General features: G+C 40.6%; 1 protein-coding gene across 9 annotated transcripts in view; it reads left to right on the top strand.

Annotated features, from left to right (window-relative positions):
- Positions 1-23497, top strand: part of ZNF827 (zinc finger protein 827) — a 182946-nt gene that overhangs the window by 33026 nt on the left and 126423 nt on the right. For 7 of the 9 annotated variants that reach the window (XR_010112043.1, XM_014344757.4, XM_008968868.5 and 4 more), the window contains exons 2-4: positions 4903-5943; positions 15699-15871; positions 21984-22464. Coding sequence is in view for 8 of the 9 variants with exons in the window: in XM_014344757.4 (XP_014200243.2) it covers positions 4903-5943; positions 15699-15871; positions 21984-22464 (1695 nt within the window). In the remaining variant the exon portion in view is untranslated. Of the gene's footprint in view, positions 1-1657; positions 3901-4902; positions 5944-15698; positions 15872-21983; positions 22465-23497 lie in introns of those variants that run through there. The other 2 variants (XM_063603952.1, XM_055111878.2) reach the window with 2 other exon arrangements.

Here is a 23497-nt window from a genome sequence, read left to right as displayed (position 1 = left end):
TGTATATTGGTCCAATTAAATGCATCTGATTAAAACTGTCAAACCAAAAAGGAAGTGAGTTGAAAAGACATTCTCTACCGAGAATGCAGCAAGAGTTGTAGATATCAAGTTACTGAGTTGCTGCTTGAGAACTGAATTATAAATAAATGTGTTAGGTAGTGGAATTTTGTTTTGTTTTCCCCAAAGGAGAAATATTCGCCACATGGAAACAAAATTTATTCAGCATATTTTCATTCTGTAATTGCACCATTGCTATTCTTAATTCTTTGTGTTTCTGATTTAAAGGGAAAACACACACAAAAACAGACTGTTGTGTAAAATTGACAAGAATGAGTGTGAACCTGACAGTCAGAGACAGAGGTTGTTGTAAAATTAGCAATGGAAATAGCTTTCTTCTCTGGAGGTTAAAAATAATGTATTTACAAGGAAGTTATTTACATTGGCCACTTAGAGGCTTCCCCGGGAAGCCTTGGTTAAGAAAGCTGTGAAATCCACGGTCACTGTACCGCAGGAAGCACTTCCAGGACCTTGGCTTGTGCAGTGCTGCTCTGTGATTCCATGTGAAGAGTCTGCGCTGGTTGGCAGACTGGAAAATGGAGGTGTCTTGCTGCCTGAGACTTCTCAGATTGTGAAAGAGAGACACAAAAGTCAAGGCTTGCATGTTCTAAAGTTTGTTGTGTCCAGCAAATTCATCTAGATTTTAAAAATGCTTTGTTTTGAGCTCCACAATGAGAGAACTTTTTCTCACGATGTAGTGCGAAAGGAAATTCCAGGCTAGGAAAGGTGCAGGTTGTCCTACAGACTCTGCAGAAGGAGAGCTCACCATAGCTAGACCACTGCAACATTCAAGAACTCCTCCATTATGAGATTGGACATGAAAATAGAGGAGCCCAGCAGGCAAAAAAAGAAGAAAAAAAAAGTGGGAGAAAATCCTTGCTGCTTTGTGAACACAGACATATTTGTTTGAACTTCTTATAATTTTTCCCCACCCTCTGCACATCCTCATTTTCTTGCATTCATTTCTCCCAAAGCTCCTCTCACCATTTATTTAACCTCAGGTATTGCCAGAATAATTTCAGGTATGTTTCTCCTCAAGTTTCTGCTCTTTCTCTTTCTATGCCATGCATTAAAATTATATGGTAACTTATTTCTTGAATAACCTCAATTTCAGTAGCAGCATCTTCAGAAAAGTGATTAATAGAGTATTATGAATTTAAGAGATACTCTTCATGCATCCAAGTTTTCTTGCAGTCCAGAGGTGTGTGTATCTCAGTGATCGAGTCTGCAAACAACAGAGGGATGGATGGTTGAGAAATTATCTAGGCATTTTAGGAGCCACAAACAGTTCTGTTTAAGAAATACTTTGTTTATTCACTTGTTTGTTTTGAGTTTGTGTTTTGACAAGTTAGGAAAGTTGCTTTAAATATAGACATTAGCTGTTGTATCTTTCAAGAAGGTTCAGACATCTTTATCACTGCTTGGTAGGATTAGAACCTGAATTGACAGTTTCTTTAGCCTTTGGCACACTTACCTGTTTGCACACTCACCTGTTTCAGCACGTTTGGAGGGGGAATATTCTTGCTCACTGAGGGTGTGGAGGGGGTTAGGAAATTAAGCTTTGCTTTTGGGACTTTGCCAGTAGAAGTGCTAAATTCTTTAGGCATTTGAATCTCCTTTTGACCGACTCCAACAAAGAAGAGGCAGAATGGGAATGAAGAGATTAGAGTACAGGAATAATGAGTGCTCACCTCTTAATGATTTATCTCAAGATAAAGAGTGAATACTGTCCTTATCTAAGAGAATCCCATGCTGATTTCTGATTCAAGAGGTTGGCAGGAAGGATGGGGGAATGGAAAGCGGGTGAGCAGCTGCTCAGAGCTCTCTAGAAGTCGTCGTTCAGCGGTTCTGTCTGCAGATTGTGCAGTGGAACCTTGCAGAGAAGCACTGGGCCAGCTGAGAGATTTGGGGTTCTTGGTTTCTGCATTAGCTCTACGTGGTCATGTGTCTTTGATTCAGCCAGTAACCTTTACTTAACGTATTTAATAGTCTGAGTAAAATGACAAGATTTGATGTGTGGTTGTAACTTCTTGTGGTTCTCAAAACCTAGATTTTAGGTATGCTGTTAGGTGACCCTACTGCATTAGTTTGGAACCATTCTTGACTATCTTGAGCTACTCTGGTATGACACACATATGACCTAAAAGTATTTAAATTTGAATGATATATTTTCCCGTTACTTCACTTAATGAGTGTACTTCATTTAATAATAAAGATTAAAGAAAAGATTCTTTGAGCAGATACTCAACAAATTCTTACTGTAGGGATTTTTAAACTTTTGACTTACTATTTATAGGATACTTCCTATGTGATTCTACTGAAGGATGAGATGTTTAATCTGAAATCAAGAAAGGTGGTTTGCCAAAGAAACATAAAATTAGCCCTATTGTTGAAATTGATGTTGACTGCTTGGTGTTTGGTAAAAAGCATCTCTCCAAGAAGCCACTGGGGAAGTGATGAGTTTAGGGTCGCCGCCAATTTCAGGAAAGATGAAAAATGTTAAAATCAACTGGGAAGGAGGAAATGTGGCAGATCACAAAGAACCAGACTGTTTTTAACAGAGAAAATTCAATTTAATCTGCTTTTTTTCCCAGCAAATTCCAGTTGATATTTTACATTTTCTTGATAACTTAATAAAGAATCTCAGGGAGGAGTTGCAGAATTTTAGCTTCGTGAAAGAGAATTTGTCATTTGTGACATTTCTTCTCTAAATAGCATGGGAAGATCAATGTATTAGTGTATAGTTCATGCATTACTAGTTCTAGTTATTTCTATTTCAAAAAGAAACAGCATGCTATATGGCAAAACTTGGCACAAGGAGGGATTTTGGCTCAATCCCTACACATACATTGAACTCTGCTAGGGACCAGACATTGTGCTAGGCACAGTGTGGAATATGTAGATAATAAAATACAATTCCTGCCCTCTAGGAGCACCACTTTAGAAGGAAGCCAACAGCAGACAGATAATTTAGAGTAATATAAAACCAATATAAACAAAATATGAGAATGTTGGCTCTGCAATAAAAGTATGCACCTAATTGAGTCACTTCTCACGCCTTGCAGTCCTGAGCTGAGCCTTCATAATCCGCACCTGGATCCTAGCCTCCTAGCTGGCCTCTTTGTGCTCATCCTTGTACCTGAAGTCTGTTTTCCACACAGCAGCCAGAACAATGCTTTGACAACATAAGTCATGTCATAACACTCGCTTGCCACAAACCCTCCAGTGGTACCCAGTTTTGCCAAATTCAGAAGACCTTTCTGCAGTTCACAACGTCCTGTAGATCTGTGTGACCCCACTCCTGCACCACAGTGCATGTGCGCACACGCGCACACACACACACACGTGCATACACACTCTCATACACATGCCAACACACACTGACTCATGATATTCTCTGACCTCCTATGGCACTGCTCTGGCCTCACTCACTGCACCCCATGCACACTGGCTTCAGTGCTGTTCCATGGACGTGCCAGGCATGTTCCCACAGCAGGGCCTTCACAGTGACTCTCCCTCTGCATGGTCAGTTTCTCACTTCCTCCAAGTCTTTGCTGAAATGTCACCACTTCTGTGAAGCTCCACCTTGACCACCTGTTTAAAATTGCAGCTCTCTTCCCACCCATTACTCCCCATCCTCCATGTCTTGCCCTATGTGGTTTTCCATGGACTTATCACCCTCTGGCATGCTATGTTATTTACCCATTTATTAATTTTGTTTGACACTTGTCTTCCCCCACTGGAATGTAAGCTCCAAGAAGGCAGGATCTTAGTTTTGTTCATTCTGAGTGAGAGTTCCAGGGAGAATTGTAAGGAAGAAACCTTTGAGCCGGGTGTTGAAGGGTAAGTAGAATTGGACAATCAGCTTTTCTGGGGAAAGACATTTGAGATAGAAGGAATATCGTGAGAAAAGGTAGAAAAGTGGCAGGGCTCATGAATGCCCCTAGAATGGCAAGGAGCCTGCCTAACTGGTGCATGGGAGTGTCATGGGAGTGGTAGTGGTGGATCGATAAATAGAAAATAATGAAAAGACACTCTTAGTGGAGGGAGGGAACACATTCCTAACCGCTGCCTGTGATAATATGGCAAGCATGTTGATGACTGGAGTTGAGGACCCTCAAATAGGTAGCATGCATAACATGGGAGGTACTGTCATAGTCAGAAGTCAGAAATGTGAGTAGTGTTTGCTAATGAAATCTGATTTTATACGGTACTTGACTGTTTTCAAAACATGATCACATGCTTATTATGATATAAGCTTTATAACAACTGATAAAGTGAGTTAAGCAGGTATTATGTACATTTTTGATAAGCTTTTTAAAAAATGAATTGCATCTTATATTGGAGGAAGTGGATTCTCAGACCAGCTCAGTGACTTGCCTAGAGTCACGGAGTTAGAAAGTAGGGAAGCGCTTCCCACTGTCTGTGTCTCACGGTCTGTGTCCCACTATGCCAGGCTGCCTCTCTCATTCTGTCACAGTGCTAAACATACTGTGCTGGTTTTTCACAAGGATATAGGCTTCTTTCCATTTCCCCCCATTCCCTGAAAATAGCAGTTTCTTCATCCAATTACCTCTTTACCAGATCCATTTTTCTTTTTCCTTCTTTTCCCTTTCAACTTATCTGGACTACTTGGGTATGTTTTTACCTTTGCCTGTGTAGCATTTTTTACTTTTTTCAGGCTTCTGCCAAGTCTGTCTGACATTCTGTTAAGGCTGTTGCCACCTTTCATTTGGTTCTTGGGTGGAAGGGAAGAGAAAGCATGTCATCACCTCCATTTGAATGTCTTGAGACTTACTTATTGTTCACTTTGGGAGTAAACCTGATCTTCTTAATTCTCCCCAGATGTTAGTAGGCAGGAAGAGGCGGAGGGAGAGCTCAGTGAAGGAGAACACTGGTATGGAAACTCTTCAGAGACTCCGTCAGAAGCATCCTATGGGGAAGTCCAGGAGAACTATAAGTTGTCTCTGGAGGACCGGATCCAGGAGCAGTCCACGTCCCCGGACACCTCCTTGGGAAGCACGACTCCCAGCAGCCACACGTTGGAGCTGGTGGCACTGGACAGTGAGGTCCTGCGAGACTCACTGCAGTGTCAAGATCACCTTTCCCCGGGAGTGTCTTCTTTGTGTGACGATGACCCAGGCTCCAACAAGCCCCTGAGCAGCAATTTGAGGCGGCTGCTGGAGGCTGGTTCCCTCAAACTCGATGCTGCAGCCACGGCTAATGGCAGAGTGGAGTCCCCCGTAAACGTTGGCTCGAACCTCTCCTTTTCCCCGCCTTCCCACCACGCCCAGCAGCTCAGTGTTCTGGCCAGGAAGTTGGCCGAGAAGCAGGAACAGAATGACCAATACACTCCAAGTAACCGTTTTATATGGAATCAAGGTAAGTGGTTGCCAAACTCAACCACCACCTGCAGCTTGTCTCCGGATTCAGCCATCCTAAAACTGAAAGCTGCAGCCAATGCCGTTCTGCAGGACAAATCTCTCACCAGGACTGAGGAGACCATGCGATTTGAGTCCTTTTCCTCCCCTTTTAGCTCCCAGTCTGCCAGTTCTACCTTGGCCGCTTTGTCCAAGAAGGTCAGTGAAAGAAGTTTGACTCCTGGTCAGGAGCACCCTCCACCGGCCAGCTCCTTCCTTTCCCTGGCTTCTATGACCTCCTCAGCGGCCCTTCTGAAGGAGGTGGCCGCAAGGGCTGCGGGCAGTCTTCTGGCTGAGAAATCATCGCTGCTGCCTGAGGACCCTCTACCGCCCCCGCCTTCAGAGAAGAAACCAGAAAAAGTCACTCCGCCACCTCCACCGCCACCTCCACCACCACCACCACAATCCCTGGAATTATTATTACTCCCAGTTCCTAAGGGAAGAGTTTCTAAACCCTCCAATTCAGGTATGGCATCTTTTCTTTCAATCATCGTGTAAGTCCTTTAGACTATAAACCGCGATGTCTTATTCATTGCTTTTTTCAGTTGGGTTCCCCATCTGATCTGAGGCAGGAATAAAAAAGCAAGAGCACAACAAAAATACTTTAAGTAAGCAGCATAGTAGTCTTTCATGTACGTATTACACAAAGACTTCACAAATAGCTTCACTTTTGAAAGGTAATGAATAATCTTAGAGACATACAGCATTCCCTCCCTTTCATACAAATGATTTTTTTTTTCTTACTAAGTTCAGGCTAGGTCCATACAAGATATATTTAACGGGAGAAGATCAAAGCATCTTTGTCATGGAGTGCATGGCATCACTGAACATAAGGGGAAAAAAACCCACTGCTTTTGAAATAGTGGACAAGGGAGAGCCCACACTCCTGCTGCCTCCATCACAAATGGACTTTTGTACAATCAGGAACTACTCTGCCCTAATTTATCACACCATATACTTTTATGTTAGCATTTTTATTACTTTTTGTGGAATTTAAGCCCTTTTCACGTATCCTATTCTCCTACAATTTCTTGTCCTATAAGAACTCAAAAAGATTGTCAATCAAACATAATCAACACATTTCCTGTGAATGCTTTATTTAATTCAAATCCAATCCAATTTTGAAGGAATATGCATGTGGAAAATTTGAATCCTAAGGTTTTTCTAGTGGAGGCAGTCTTTCCAAAGGAGAAATCGCTGTCATATAGGACCTTAGCGTTCACAATTATTCATCTGAGGGAGAAATTTAGTCACTTGAATTCTCACAGTGGAAACACCATTTCTTGCTCTGGTTTGCTTTAAAATTGTGTACATGATAAATACACGTTCCTGGGATGCGTGTTGGGGTTTCAGATGTCTCTTAAGGATATCCTGCCAGACTGGAGCAGGAAGTAGGCTATGTGCATCCTCATCGGTACAAACATTGCCATCGTGTGTGTCTAACCAACTTTTGATTATTTTCAGCAACAATGATGAAGAGGGTTTGGAATGGCAAATAATTGACGGAACGATCACAGTTAATGTCAATTTGATGCATTTATGACAAATTTCCATTTAAATGGCTGAGTGAGCTATATTCACTAATTATAATTACTTCAAAACTTGAGTCAACAGCAGAAGACAACGAGGAAAATGGGTATCTGGGACTTTTATGACTCTTGGTGATCCAAACTGTTCTCTCCAGAGTTTCTGAAATGTCAGTAAAATCCTAGGATGTTGTCAATTCTAAGTTCCACTTCTCCTCTCTTCTCACCTGCCATCTGGGGAAATAAGGAGAGAAATGGGTAAAATTAGGAAACAAGGAGAAGAGCAAAGGAGGCTGGGGTAGTTCTACGATGGAAAAAATCACTCCTGACTTATAGAAATTTCATTTAGGGATAGCAGTAGAAAGAGAGGTATGGCTGTATATAAAATAAAATTTTAGGCCGGGCGCAGTGGCTCACACCTGTAATCCTAGCACTTTGAGGGGCCAAGGTGGGTGGGTCACCTGAGGTCAGGGGGTCAAGACCATCCTGACCAATATGGTGAAACTCCGTCTCTACTAAAAATACAAAAATTAGCCAGGCGTGGTGGTGTGCGCCTGTAATCCCAGCTACTTGGGAGGCTGAGGCAGGAGAATTGCTTGAACCCGGGAGGCAGAGGTTGCAGTGAGCTGAGATCGTGTCACTGCAGTGCAGCCTGGATGAGACTCTGTCTCAAAAAAATAAAAATAAAAAAAAGAAAATAAGAATTATATATATGTATATTCTGCATATCTAGTTATTGAATAAATGTGTGAATGGCGTTTCTAGTATATAATTCATCTGGACATTTGTTAGTTGGAAAAGCTTATGCAAAGTTAATAATAAACTTTAGTTGATTGAAGACTTGGAAAGAAGTGACTGATAAAACCATGTTTCCTGAAGCCCAGACTGTAGCAGCTTTGTCATATTAAAGTCTCCGGTATAACCAGCAATGGTTGTGAATATAATTTTTTTCACTCAAACGACCAGATACATGTAAAGATGAGAAAGAGGTCATGAGCTTCCAGTGAATGGTAGACTTTTTGTTTGTTTTGTTGTGGGAAATACACCCAAGGGAAAAGCTATGTTCCTTTTTGGTTTAAATACACTTAATCTATGCCAGCAACTCAGTGGGGTTCTCAGAATAATTGAATATGGGAGATCTATGAGAAATCGTTTCTTACTTTGCTTTTTACTATATTTATTATATTGCTGAAACACTTAATATTTTAATCAAGGGATGTTCAGAATGTTCAAACTGAAAGAGGAGGGAAAGGAACTTCTCAGCTTTGGGTTATAGAACCCTGTGCTGATTGACTTGTACCTAAGGCCTCCCCACCCCAACTCTCCCATTTCAACATGCCTCTGTTCAGTCTAAGACTTGAAGAAGCAGCTTCATCAGCAGAGTAATTTTATTTTAAAAATCTTTCATTTTGTAAAACTCATGCATGAGGAAAGATCACTGCCAAGAAAATGAGGGTCCTTGAAATTGTTACCCGAAAAATATTCCATACGTCCACGTGGGCCCATCCTACGTTCAAGTTCTGTTTGTTATTGCATGGCTTGGAAACAGAAGAGGGGATGCCCTCACTCTTTTCAGTTAAAGTGAATGTCATCACTTCCCAGCAGCCTAGCTAGATTATGGGTTAATAAGGAGTTCACAGAGTATCTAATTTTGTTATTTGTCTTTGTATCATGGGTACATGATTTGGTGTTACTGGGGATCACTGATTTTGGCATCTGAGGAGTGGAAGGAAAGGTGGATCATCTCCATCTGTCCCCTCTACCCTCCCCAACTCCCCTTTCTTCCCTCCCCCTCCCTCCCCCACCTTCCACACATTATACTGTTGGTTTGGGGGCCACCTGGGGCTGGATTGGGATGTACCTTCGATTTATCTAAGAAGCATTATGGAAATGTGGTGAGAGTCATCACCCCTGTATGGGAACATTTGTCATTATTATTCTTTCCGCTCCCTTAGAAGGAAATCTTAGTTTAATTCAAAATACGTAGGTGCACTGGCCTCTCACAGCAGGGAAAAGAGTTTCTGTTGCCTAATGACTTAAGTAAACAAATAATAAACGCCCCCAAGAACAACAACAAAAAGCCACAAAAATAAACTACACACCATCCTGATTTCAGGCAGGGCTTTCATTTTTAAAAAGCGATTTCTCAAAATGCGCAAAAAAAAAGCATATGAAGTTGATTCTTAAGTTACAAAGAGATATGTGCTAGAAAAGCTGATCCCGCCTTGAGTAATTTAGACACCACCATTTCTTTGACCTTCTTTAGGTCAAGGGAAGTCCAAACCATGAAAAAAAATTGTCTTTTAGGTTTGGCCTTATTCTTCTTTTTTGAACAGGATTCAGCGGTTGCCAGGTCATGGTGTATTTAATTCCTTAAAGAGTCCACCACTCGATAGCCTTTCCGCCCTGCAAGAGAGACGTGACACTTGAGGGGGAGGTTTCTTTCATGTGACCCTGCGCCCCCAGCACATGCTACACGGCTCCTCTGAAAGGGGACACGATAGAGGGAAGATTATGTCCGTTTGCTATAAAGATAAATGTCACACATTGACTGAATTCTCTTTGAAGCTACTGTTCTGTTGCAGCTAAGAATAAAATAAATGGTTTTTATTTTAAAGACAAAGTTTCTTGTAGAAGGCCAACAAGATTCCCAGGATGCCAGACTCCTGTTTAAAGGAAATAACAGGGAAAGTTTCAGAGAGAGGGTCTCCAAAACATCTTATTGTACTGAATAAAATGTAAATATTCTTAGGAGCAAACCTGGTCTCATACAGCTGAGAACTAAGAATATTTCCTGTGGGTCAATACATAGGGGGTTTCTGGCTGCTGTTTTCTTTAATATTTATGTGATGTTATTAAAATTATTGCAAAAGCATACAAAGTCCAGAGAGGGAGATCACCTCTCCTGATACTCCCATTAGGCCCGTGGTTATTATAATAAATCTTTTGTTTGTGACAGCGTCTGGCTCTATAGCCCAGGCTACAGTGCGGTGGTGCGATCTCGGCTCACTGCAGCCTCCGCCTCCCGGGTTCAAGCAATTCTTGTGCCTGAGCCTCCTGAGAAGCTGGGACTACAGGCATGCACCACCACACCCGACTAATTTTTGTATTTTTAGTAGAGATGGGGTTTCGCCATGTTAGTAAGGCTGGTCTCGAACTTCTGGCCTCAAGTGATCCACCCTACTCAGGCCCCCAAAGTGCTGGGATTACAGGCATGAAGCACAGGACCCGGCCATAAGTCTCAATAAGCCTTAATCTGAGAATGATCCCATACATGAACTTGTTTAGAAAATTCACTTTTTAACCAAGATTTTTAGAACTGTCCGTCATTAATCTCAATTGTATTTTCACAGTGATTTAAACTTAGTATGGCTATAGATATCAGAATTCTCTGAATATTTACTAGTTAAAATAGGCATTAATAAAGTCAGCATCCATAATAACAGATAAACCCAGGGACATCCATTGCTAACCTAGGTTTTTTTTGTTGCCATGAAATAGCATTTGAGACACATAACAAAGAAATTCTGTTAAAAGATTTAAAGTCCATGTGTATTGTTAGGAAGGAAGATAGGTCGTCATCCTACACAGATGTGTACCGGTAATGTTAGTAGGTCCAGAATGGAGACCATAATAATGCACAGATTATGCAGATCCAGGGTCACCAGGCATCTTGAACTCCTAAGTTTATGGTAAGGTATATATGCAGAAACTACCCAGTTGCAAGTTATATTGACTTGCTGCAAATCACCACATAGGACTGAACAACAGGAAGTTTGATTTCAAAGCCTACAAAACAGTTATATTTGTTTTAAAAATACCTTTGTGTTAAAGCAGTTAAGCAACTACAACCCTCCGTGATTTAAAAAAAAATTTTTTTTAGCCCAATGAAGTTTTGTTGTTGTTTTGTGGATTTATGCATAGACAATAGGTAGAGCAGCAAACCAGAAGTGAAGAGATGAGCTGTAATCTCAGTTCTGCCACTAACTGGTAGAGAGACTTCGCAGCATACTACCTCAGTTTAGTATCCTCATCTGTAAACAGAGCTGGATGATCTCCAAGGTCCTTTCCTGTTTTAGAATTCCTTGCTTATATTTACTACTGTAGCTCAGTGTTTTAAAACTCTGTTTATTAACTCAAAACAAACTTTTTTTTCCCAATTTTTGAGTTTAATATGTTGCTTCTTAAAATTCACTATCAAACCTCCCACAAGATCATCTCTGCTTTGGGCAGATCTTGTTCATTATAAATGGTTCAACATATATCTCTGTACTTTATTAATGATGTAGTCATTCCATATGCATTTTTAATATAAGCTGCTCCAGGTTCATTTTTGGAAATAGCTGAGGTCTAAGTACATGAACATTTATCTGTTTATCCATCCATTCATTTAGAATGTATATTGGGGCACTATGTGAAAGGCATACATACACTCTTGGCCTAACACAAGTTCCATTGGGACTTACTGGCAGCCTCCTGCGTCTTTTCCTTTCATTTCTAGCCCTCATTTCACTTCTCTCTATTCCCTTAACCCAACCTTTTTCATTTAATCTCCTTATGGTCTAACACACACTTACTGAATTATATGTTGTACCTGGCATTGTTTGGGGGCTGGAGACACAAAGGTAAGGACTTCCAGGCCCTGTTGCAGCCAATTCCTCCCTCCACTCTTTTCTGTCTTTTCCTTGTCTCTTTTTTTCCCTGCTGAGCTGGATTGTCCATCAGTATTTTGTCTAGGCTGAGCCAGATCCTACCTGAGCCACACTATGGACTTCTGCTTATTTGTTTCATATTGGCTCCAGTGACAAACTACCACGTTGGGCCAAGCTCTGAACCGTGTATTTATTATGTGATGTTAGTTGTTTAGATTTACATCTGCTCTGATGGTGAGTTTTCAGCTTTGCAGGGCATGTTTAGAGTTTGTTTATTGTCACTACTCTTACTACAACAACTGCTACTACAGGTAGCTTCTATTTACTATGTGACAGGTGTCTTATGCACATTCATTATTTCGTTTATTCCAATAATATTATTGCCTATGAAGAGAATATGTTTTCTCCAGAGGAGCAAATTAGCAGCTGTTCATCCCACTTGTTTTCTTAGCATTTGATGGAATTTAGTTGTGTTTGCAGTGATAATAACTAGCTAGTGATATACTTGGGAAAAGTTATTTATTAGGCAGTTGTAAACTAGGTAAAATTATGAACACTTCAATCCCATTGCCTCAAGAGTGTATGGTTCATTCTGAGGAAGTGGTCCTCTTTCCTTAGGTTCTAACTTTGAGTAAAATTTACAGCTGTCAGTTTCCTGAAAATAGTTTGGCATACGAAATAGAATACAACCTTACTTCCTCCCTTCTTTAAAGTAGTTAACAACATCATAAACACATGGAGAACGTCCTTCTAAAATATGAAATTTCTTTCTTGAATAAATAAAAATGTAGATGTTATCGGTGAGATGACTGGCCAAAGGTGAAAATCAGTCATGGTACTTCGGTTACTTTTATCATTTGGTTTCTGTCATCTTCCTTTCCTGCTGTGATCAGTTAAAAATTTCAAAAGTTATAGTAGTGTAGCTATTTGACCACATTTCTTGCAGTTAGTTTCTCTTCATTGTGTGTTCTAATTTTTTTCCTAGTCAGTCCAAGTGCACCCTAATTTGTACCCAACTTGTGTATTTTGGTACTAATTAAAACTAAGGAAGCATAGCTAAATGGATTTATATGAAATAATAATATGCAGGATTAAATGTAATGTACTCTGTAAAACATTTGAAATAAAGAATTGTTGATTAGGGTGAAGACTGAGGGGTCTCAGAAAGAATAGGAAACACATTGGTCACATTAGGCAAGGCAAGATGCGAGGGGAAGCCGGCAGTGTTCATTTTTCCAGCTAATGCCCTTTTATTGCCTTCCTATGGTGTGCCATGAAACCTCAGGTCAGTGGAAAACATCTCAGTTTTTCTCTCCTCTTCCAGACAGTTCTGTAAAATTAGGCAGTTTAGGAATTTGATAGTGGGACATACTTCTTGAAGATGGGGATCAATGACAGCCTGTTTGTTTATCTCTTTCCTATTATTTTGATGTTCTTACAACCCCAAATAGACATTGTTATGATTATTTCCCTGTAGTGTATGACAATAATTTCACCTAGAGGCCTGATTCAGTCCTTTCTCTCCAGTCTGTTGTTCATCATGTAGTCTTCATGATCAAAATATCAGGGTGGAGGAAATGACAAGGAAGGATAGAAGACAAGAGACATAATTACAGATAGGACTCCAGATCGGCAGAGGCAATTCACAAAAAGAGACAGCAGAAAAGCTACAGGGGGTTAATAAAAATGCTTGTTTATATGTGTCTACAAGGTGTGCTTTTCCTAGAGTAAAAGGAAACCCTCACTTCCTGTTACTCCCCCAATTAAAAAAGGAAATACATGTGGTGGAACACATCACAAGTGGAAACTTCAGACTTGATTCTTTTTCAAGTTGCATGGTTGAGCTAACCAATAGACCTGTATTAGTAAAACTGCATTTTTGGAATGCTCTAACTTTATTCCAGAACCCTCTGGTTCTAACCATTTGAAGTGCTCCTTTGTATGTAGAGACTCAGTTGACCCAGTAAATACATGATGAGATTATTTTAAAGTATACTCTTGGGAATATTTTCTTTTAAAATTAAAAGAGTAATGTGTACATTAAAAAATTCAAATAGTACAGAAGGATATGAAATGAAAACACAAGTTTCCCTCCTGATTCCTTCCTTTTAATCCACAATCCTTCAGTGGTAACTGCTTAGTGGTTTCCTGGGTATGCTTCCAGGAAGTTTTCATATGCAAATAAAAAGATACCATTTTTTGTTTGTTCCATTTATTCATGCCATTCTTCCCACTCCCTCCCTTTATTTTTTCTCAAGTATTTTAAAGCAAATCCCAGACATCATATCCGCTTGTTTGTAAATACTTCCATGTATATATCTTCACCAGATAAGGACTTAAAAAAATAACCACAATTCCACTGTCACATCTAACAGAAACAACAATTGCTAAATGATATTTTGGAACATCCAAGCTATAATCAGTATTTCCTCAATTATCTGAGAAATGTCCTTTTACAATGGTTTTATTTAAACAGAATCCAAATAAGCTTCACACCTTGCTTTTTTTTTTTTTTTTTTTGGTATATATCTCTTAAGTCTTTATTTTTCCATAACCCCTTCTCTTTTAAAAATGCCATTTACATGTTGAAGAAACTGGGTCATTTGTCTTGAGGAATTCACACATTATAGATTTGGCTGATTTCATCCCGTTGGTGTGTTTAACACTTTTTTAAAAAATCAATTGTATTTCCAATAAAGGGTTAGTTATATAGAGGATTGTTTAATTTTTTATAAGGACATTTCACAGATGACATATCAGAAGGCACATGGTATCTGCCCCATTTTTAGTAATGTTAAGATTAATTAGTGGCTTTAGGTGTTATCAACTGATCCATCCTTTATAAAGTTCCCTGCTAATATTTCACCTAATGGTTTTAGCTGTGACTGATTTCCACTTTTTTAGAAAACAAAAATAGAATTACCCTGGATATACGGTTTTGGATCTTGCTTTATCCACCAATGCTAATATCTTGGACGTGTTTTTATATCATCGTCTGTAGATCTAGCTCATTTTAAAAAGTGCTTTTTATATTTTATTGTGGGCACATATGCCAAGTCATTTAACCGGTTTTGAAATATTTCTGATTCCTTATGATTAAGAAAGAAATGTCTAAGTTCTTGATTCTGCTTCTTTTTATTCCCTGTATCCCTAAATTGCAGAGGCTAGTGTGGCACTGAGCAATATAAATTGGTAGACCAGAAGTTTAGCAATAGTGTCACAACAGAGACCCTTCACTTTGAGAGCGACCTTAGCTTTATTTGGAGGAGGTAGTTGGTTTGTTTAATTTCTTGAAAGATTGGAGCATTTGTGGTGGCCTCATTGCAGCTCTTCCCAAAGTGGGCAACGAGGCCCAGTCACCGTGCAGAGGAAGGCAGCACATATTGTTAGTGGCTACCAAAGGGACAGAAATAAAAGGGTCAAAAACCCTGACCTTAAGACCCCCTGATGGCTACATTGGCAGCAGCATCTGCTCAAGCCACAACTAAACAAGTCAGCAGTAGGGATCCGAAAATTTGTCTCCATTGGAGTTCAGAGAGTGAGGTTTATGCTAGCTGTTTGGTTTTCAGTGTGGAGCTGTGCATTATTCTCTGTCCCATGTGATTTGTTTTTATTTCTCACTGTTTTCAAAGTTCAGGAATTCAGACATGGACTTGAGTCTGACAGTTTCCTTCAGGAAACAGAGCCCCTGCATTCAGACTTCTCTGACTGTGCCCTTGGGCCCTGAGTTAGGACAGGCTGGGCGAAGCCCCTTTGCCGATGTCTTCCTTAGTGTTGGATGGCCTTTGGAAGTCAGACTTTCACAAGGCAGGATGATCAGATTTTGGAAAATGGAGCCCAGATGGAAGTAACTAGATGAATATGGGTTTCTACCTGAAGAAAAGCAGTACTAAAACTTTCTTATGGATAAAATCTTGGAATTGTCAAGAAAAAAACCCAAATCATTTTTAGTGCTTTTTATATGGCAGTGTATGTGAATTAATGCCAGATGCAGTGTACCTTTTTGTTTTCCTTAATGGTCCTTTCTTTCTCCTTCTTCCAAGCCTCAGAAGAGGAAAGTGGAAAGCCTTTCCAGTGTCCAATATGTGGTTTGGTTATTAAAAGGAAGAGTTACTGGAAGCGGCACATGGTGATTCACACAGGTTTAAAAAGTCATCAGTGTCCGCTCTGTCCATTCCGGTGTGCTCGCAAGGACAATCTCAAATCCCACATGAAGGTAAGCCACCTACCGACTGCACCTCCTGGAGAGGCAGGCACAGCCAGGGCTTCTGTACATGGTCTGGTGCAGGAGGCTTCTTGGCCGAGGGAGGGCGCCTCACTGATGAAACATGCGGATGACAGTACTCCACGTAGCAAGGTAGAATTCAACAGAAAGGTGTTAATGTCCACTTTGCAGCCAAGAACTTAAAGGCAGAGAGAACCTTCGATATCCAAATAATGTATTTACTGGAGGGCGGTCCTCTCCTATAGGGGAGCAACAGCCTGCCTGGCCTGTGTGCTGACGCATTTCTTGGGGCACTCAGAGGCAGGGCTGGGGAATAGCAAGAAGCAGGGAAAGCCAAGTTCAGGAAGAGCTGCTGGACTGAGCACCAAAGAGAGGGCTGTTGAACCTGCTCCCCTTCCTGGAGAGACTGCCCTTGGCTGTTACTGCCTTACCCTCCAGCTTGCAAACTAAGAGGAACACACAGAGACACCGTGTAGGAGGCATGAAGACAGTGAAGGCACCGGGCCTTTAACTTTATTTAGCCCTGTGGGAGGCTTGGGGGCCCTTTCTAACAAGACTGTAGTCCTCATTGAGGCTGTCATTGTTTGAGCTATCATAATTCCCAGGATTACATTTACCAAACATCCAAGGACATAATTTTCAATGTCCTATTAAAAACAACTGGGGAGCTCAAACCTACACTAAACATGTACAGAAGAATTGACTGGAATCCATGAGTCCCTCTTATGTGAGATGGGGGAAAACTTAGTTAGATGGAAATCTTTTTAGCTGACTCCGTTAATGCGAAGGGTTTTGTCTCAAAATCCAGGAGGAAACTCATGGGATCAAAAGAGCATGGGCTTTTGAATTTGATAGACCTGAATTGAAATCTTATTATGCGACTTACTAGCTAAGTGGCCTTGAGCAAGTTAACCTTTAGACTCTGAATTTTCTCATCTGTTAAATGGGAATCATAATGTTTGTCTGGAAGAGTTGTCATTAGTATTTAAGGAGAGAATATTAACCAAATATCTGACACAGGAATTTTCAATGGAAGTTATTTAATTCTAATAACTATCATTGAGCATCTTAATAGCAATCATATCTTCACTGATATTTTCGATATGATTTGGCTGTTGACATTATTTATAAAGTGTTTACTTTCCTACCATAAGAAGTATAATGTATGGACATAATTAAGGTATTTGCTTATTTGGAAATCTTGCAGTCTAATCCTTTTAAATAGATCAGTAATCACTCTTCAGAATTGTAGCTCTAAAAAAGTGTGACCAGATAGAACCTCTACTGACTTTAGGAAATAGCTTGGAAGATTAAGAAAATTTAAATCCATGATGTAATTTGTTTTCTATCATTTGCCTTTGTCTCCTGGGAGTAGCATGCCCTTCATCTTCAGAATCCATTTAACCAGGAGTTCTGGTTGGCTGAATTTTACTCAGCCGACTTAGTTTTTACTTTAACCCTCCTCATCCTCTGTCACGTCTTCCCAAAGTAAAAACTTGTATTTTAAACCTTCAAAGTTGAATTTCATTAGCAGGATGAGACTTCAAAAGAAATGCCTTTAAAATGAAAATTTGTTTTAGTTACTATTTCCTAAGCTGTGTTTAGAAATCAGGTCTGGCAAATTTAAAGCTTCAGCGAGCAGAAAACTTGCATCTAGCCTGACACCTTGTAAGCTTGGTTTCAGCTCAGGGTCACTTAAAACAACCTATTTATAAACCCATGGAAAAAAAGCAGGGTTTTCAATAGCAGGAACTACTGACCCTGAAACTACAGGGAGATGAGTTGGGTGCCTTGATGACACAGACGGCCGGCCATGGCAGTGTCACAGATGAGAGCTGCAAGGGCTTTGCGGGTCGTGGGGTCTTAGAATGCTTTCAGAACAAATCAATAACCAGTACGATAAAGCAGTTGTGTGAAATTACTACTTTATTCAAACTCATGGTGTCCTAACCTGTTGAGCTATGACTTGAGCTTTTGATACGGGAAGTGTGAGAAGAGCTCATGCAAGTTTAATTTTATCAAATGGTATATTCTTTCTTGTCCCTGCTTTCCACCTCACTTATTGGCTGTTCTTTTTTTAATCGAAGCATTCATGATTTTATTTGGTTAAAATACTTTAATTTTGCTACATTTTGCAAATCTAGTCTACCTGGAAATATAATGGTTGTAGTCTTATGGGTAGATATCCTCTGCTACATCCACCAGAGACTACAAATATGGACGGACAGATTTTTTTTTTTTTTTTTTAATTTTTGAGACGGATTCTAGCTCTCTTACCCAGGCTGGAGTGCAGGGGCGCCATCTTGGCTCACTGCAGCCTCCGCCTCCGGGCTCTAAGCGATTCTCCTGCTTCAGTCTCCCGAGTAGCTGGGACTACAGGCGTCTGCCACCACGCCTGGCTAATTTTTGTATTTTTAGTAGAGACGAGGTTTCACCACGTTAGCCACGCTGGTCTTGAACTCTTGACCTCAGGCAGTTCACTCGCCTCGGTCTCCCAAAGTACTGGGATTATGGGCGTGAGCCACTGCACATGGGCGTGAGCCACTGCACCCGGCCGTGGACAGATTTTCTTAATGAATTCTGCCTAAGAAGTGGGGTCAGTACGGGAGGCGGAGCTTGCAGTGAGCCGAGATCGCGCCACTGCACTCCAGCCTGGGCGACAGAGCTAGACTCCGTCTCAAAAAAAAAAAAAAAAAGTGGGGTCAGTATAGCCAGAGATTAAGATCTCAAACTGTATGGTCAGAAAAACCTTAGTTAGAATCTCAGTTCCACCTTAGGAACTTTGAGACTTTGAAAGAATCATTTAACCTCTCCAAACCTCTGTTTCCACTAATGGAGATAATAATCATACAGTCTGTCTCATGGAGTTGTTATGAGAGTTAAATGAGATAATGCACATAAAGCACTTAATACAGTGCCCAGCCTGGAGAAACAACATTCAGTAAATGTAGCTAATACAGTGATCATTATCGGAAAGCCATCTCAATATACATTAATGTTTATTTACATTTAGAAATAATCAATGAAATGGTATAAAAAATTACTCTAAAATAAATTTTATTCCTTTTCCCTTTTTGTGATCTGTCTTTAGTGCTGAGAACTTAGAAAAACTGATAAACAAAGGAATATAAAGTTGATCCTTAATCCCATCACCAAGAATGATAAATAACCATTATCACTTTGATGTATATTCTTCTATATTGGTATATTGATGTTTTAAAGAAAAATGGGATTCTACTTTCTTTGTTCAACAAATATAGTACTTACTGCATTTTGTATGATAGTACTTACTCTATCCTATTATGTCCTAGGCACTGTACATTCTTTTAGCCCACCTTTCCTTCATAATATATTGTGCAAATGTTTTTATCACCCGCTGTGGAAGGAGCTTATAAAGGCCTCCAGCTTTCCTCGGGGTTATCTCAGATTTCCATTAAGTCCTTTAAAATTTTCCTGGATAAGTGAACATACAGGAATTCAACATGAATTCATAAGCTAAAATTGAACAGAAAAGGTGAGGAGGACTGCTAAGATAAAGAACACTGGTGAAGTATTAGCAGGAAACTGACCGAGAGTCAGGGTACTGAGTTCTAGTAGCCTCAGGTCTGCCATTTAAGGAGCTCTAACTTCTCATGAAGGCCCTCACCTGTCCCCCTAGTGGGGGATGGAGTAGAGGTTTCCCAAAATTTCCCCAAGCTCTGAAATACCACAACCCAAGCATCCAACTGCTACCAAGAAGTGGCCCCAATGGTGAAGAGATGGCCCTAATGATGTAACAGCACCTGATATGGGTTGTTTGTGTGAAATGACCAGAGGATAGGTGAGCCCCTAAACATGGCCTGGAGAGAATGACGTGCTTTAGAGAAGCATGTCTTCATTTTAGTAGACTAAGAAGATCTTTAAAGCAAATGTCAAGCTAAAGAGAATAAAAATTATGACAGAAAAGTGCTCGAATGTCAGGAGAGAAGGGGGAAAAACTGCAGTCAGAGGATAGAACTAATACTTCTCTCAAAGGCCAAATGTGATATATAGTCCTTTTGGGAAGTTGTAGCTCAAAAAAAATTGTTAAGTGCAAAAGTCAACAAAATACCCACTGTTTTTCCTTTAAAGCTTCACTAATTTGTCCATAACTAAATATAACAAGGCCAGGATCTGGTGAAAAAGAAGTCACATAAAATACATGCACATAGACTGTTTTTAATCCAGGACTCCCTTTTGATTTTAGAACTTGGGCTCGTGCTCTGTCCTTTTCCTTCTTCCAGAAGCTGCTTCCGGAGCTTCTGTTCTTGGATTAGCTCCCCTCCTCTCCTGGGTCAGTAGATGTAAGGACACTTCTGAAATGGATCTGCCCCACTGCACTGCTCTCAGGGACAATGGAAGCTCTCTGCCTCGTGACCTTTATCACCTGGTTCCAGGGCATGCTTTTGGCAGCACCGGTCAGGGTCCCATGGGACTGTGACCTGAGGTCCCCAAGGTGCCTGCTTCTGCGTGAATTGGTCGGAGGAGATGGTGGGGATTCTGTGAGAAAGCAATGAAATGGTCAGCTCCTAGTGAAATCCTTTTGTTGTGAAAGAACAGAAAGGGGTGATGTTAACAGCTGGTGACAATCGGTGTGTTTCCCCACCCCCAGCACTCCACCCCAGCAGAGGGAAAGCCTTTCCATGATCAGGACTTTGCCTAACTGAGTTTAAGTGTATATGGCTATTTCTGTTAAGAAACTCATGCTTTGGGGGACCCAGAATCTCTTCTGTTGTTTTTTTCAAAAAGCCACAGTGGGGTGCTGTAGCGACAGGATCTCACCATTAACTTTTAATTTCTTTGCTTTTGTTGGTCACTTAACATTATTTAAAAGTATGTTTTGGCTGGTGAATAATGCTTTTGGATTGCATTCAGAATGCATAAACAGCTGTTGTAAAACTTGCTCTCTTGGAAAGGAAACCTACCGAGAGGGGCCAGGTGGTGCAGCGGATTAACGCATGAGCCTTTAACCTTGGTGAGACCTGGGTTCGAGTCCTGCTTAGGTCACCCCTAAAAGAGGAGGTGTCAGTTTTGTTTTGCTTTTGGGTTCCAATCACTCACTTGTTTGTTCAGATCACACAGCTCCCCAAATCATTTGGCCCACATCTACACAATTGGCAGTTTCTACTTAAGGGAGGGCCAGTCCTGAAATAGCAGAGTGTAGCAGGTCAGCACTAAAGTGCATTGGCAGAGATAAATGGGGAAGTTACAAGCTTATGAGCACCTGCCAGCTCAAAGCCTGGCTCAGGCCAATGCAATGATTTCCTCACTTTTTTAAGCACTAAATTTGGTAGTGACAGGAAGAAAAAGTTTCTCCCAATTTTTACAGGTATCGTGTGCATGCAAGACTGGAACTGGATTTAAAAGTCTGCATTCTTTCATTGCAGACGTCAGAATCTGGAGCATGATATTATAGCCACGTTTGGAAAAATTGGTTTCCTCTTGCTCAGAATACTTGGTGAGGGTCAGACCTTGGTTTTTCTCCTACTTTGTTTTTTTTTTTTTTTTTTTTTGTATGTAATTTCGCTCAATCCATTTATTCTGGGGCCTCAATTTCTCTGTCTTTGAAACGGGAATACCCTGGAGACATTATTTTCTACATTCTTAATTACCTAAGAGCAGCATTTTGAAAACTGAAATTATGTTTGCAGAACATAACTAACAAAAAATTGGATGAATGCAAAGTATCATTATTGTGAGAGGAATTACTTGACAGGTTACCTCTTTTGATCCCCAACTAGTAATTATGTAAGTTTGGATTGTGCTGGGTTTATAATATTTTCTCTGAAGACATCAACTGAGATCAGATGACTAGAATAGTGGGATGCTACCCAAAATAGCATCCGTTGGCCGGCTGCATCCTCAGTTGTGAGCATGGCCCTAATAATGGACTCTTAACCTATGTGGACCCACTTTATGTTTAGGGATTGGCCTCATTACCTGGAGCCCCATAGTGAAATGCTCTGCAGTACAAAGGCCAGCCCTTTGCACGGTGAGGAAATGATTGATGAATAGTCTGGATCTACAGCAAGGCATTTTCCATAAATGCACGGTGGCTAGCTCATTCTTCTTGCTTCTCCGTCAGGTTCATCAGCACCAGGATCGGGGAGAGACCTTTCAGTGCCAGCTGTGCCCTTTTACTTCCTCACGCCACTTCAGCCTGAAACTCCACATGCGTTGCCATCAGCACTTCCTGAGGACAGAAGCCAAGGTGAAGGAGGAGATCCCAGACCCAGATGTCAAGGGATCTCCCCACCTCAGTGACAGTGCCTGCCTGGGGCAGCAAAGGGAAGGAGGAGGGACAGAGCTAGTGGGGACCATGATGACGTCTAACACTCCAGAGAGGACTAGCCAGGGAGGGGCTGGCGTCTCGCCTTTGCTGGTGAAGGAGGAACCCAAGGAAGATAACGGCCTGCCCACCTCCTTTACTTTGAATGCTGCCGACAGGCCCGCCAACCACACAAAGCTGAAAGACCCCTCCGAGTATGTGGCCAACAGTGCGTCAGCATTGTTCAGCCAGGACATCTCTGTTAAGATGGCGTCTGATTTTCTCATGAAGCTGTCAGGTACTTGAATAGGGTTGTATTCTCTTTCTCTCTCTCTCTGTCTACCAGTATTCTCATTTGTAAAATAAGCTGGTAGAACTAGATGATTTCAAGGTCCCTTTAAATTTGGATAGTCTGCACTTCCATACATTTTCTCCTCGACTTTGTGTGTGTGTAATCCTTTGGAAGTAGTATTGCTTTGGCTTGGGTCTCAAAACAGTAGGGATTGTTGATTTCCTTCTGCTTTTTTCCCTTTGGTGAGTTCTTACTGTAATGGTCACATGGTAAGCCAGGCTTGTGTCAGTTGCTTGTGTGACATTGGGCCCTGTTTAACATGTCTCTTCTGCACTGGACTTGTATGAAATACCTCATTTTGGCATTATTCAAGTTCTTTACTGTCTTAATTTATAAGATTTTTAAAGGACATATATACAAAGACTACTATTAGGAATTATAGACTTCTAAAATTTGAGCAAATGATAACTATCTTTAAGACGTTTTTCAGGTTTTTTTAATGGGAAATTTTTTTATTATGGCAAACTGTATTTAACATAAAATTTACCATTTTAACCATTTTAGGTGCACAGTTCAATGACATTAAGTATGTTCACATTGTTGTGCAAACTATTGACCCCCATCCATCTCCAGAACTTTTTCATTCTCTCAAACTGAAACTCATTAAACAACTCTCAGTTCACCTCTTCCCCCACAGGCCCTGGAGGCCACTACTTTATGTCTTTGAATCTGACTATAGGGACCTCATATAAAGTGGAATTTAAAAACACATTTTTTATAAAAATTCTTTTTTTAAAAAAACTGCCCTGATCCATTTGGGAAAAAAAGATGGAGTATAAATTATAAAGATGTATTCTTATTAGTTGACATTCTTTCTATCACCATCAAATTGTACATGATGTTTCTTTTTTTATCATTTTTTCCCAACATATTTGATTTAAGTTGTGGTGTTGAAAAGGGGCATCAAGGTCTTAGGGCACTTTGTTTTTCCTGTCATTCTCTTTTGGAATGATAAGGTGTGTTGCAGGATTGTGCAGCT

Source organism: Pan paniscus, chromosome 3, assembly GCF_029289425.2.
Source record: "Pan paniscus chromosome 3, NHGRI_mPanPan1-v2.0_pri, whole genome shotgun sequence".
Taxonomy (NCBI): domain Eukaryota; kingdom Metazoa; phylum Chordata; class Mammalia; order Primates; family Hominidae; genus Pan; species Pan paniscus.
Note: the sequence above shows the minus strand (reverse complement) of the source record. Positions and strands in the feature narration are given on the sequence as shown.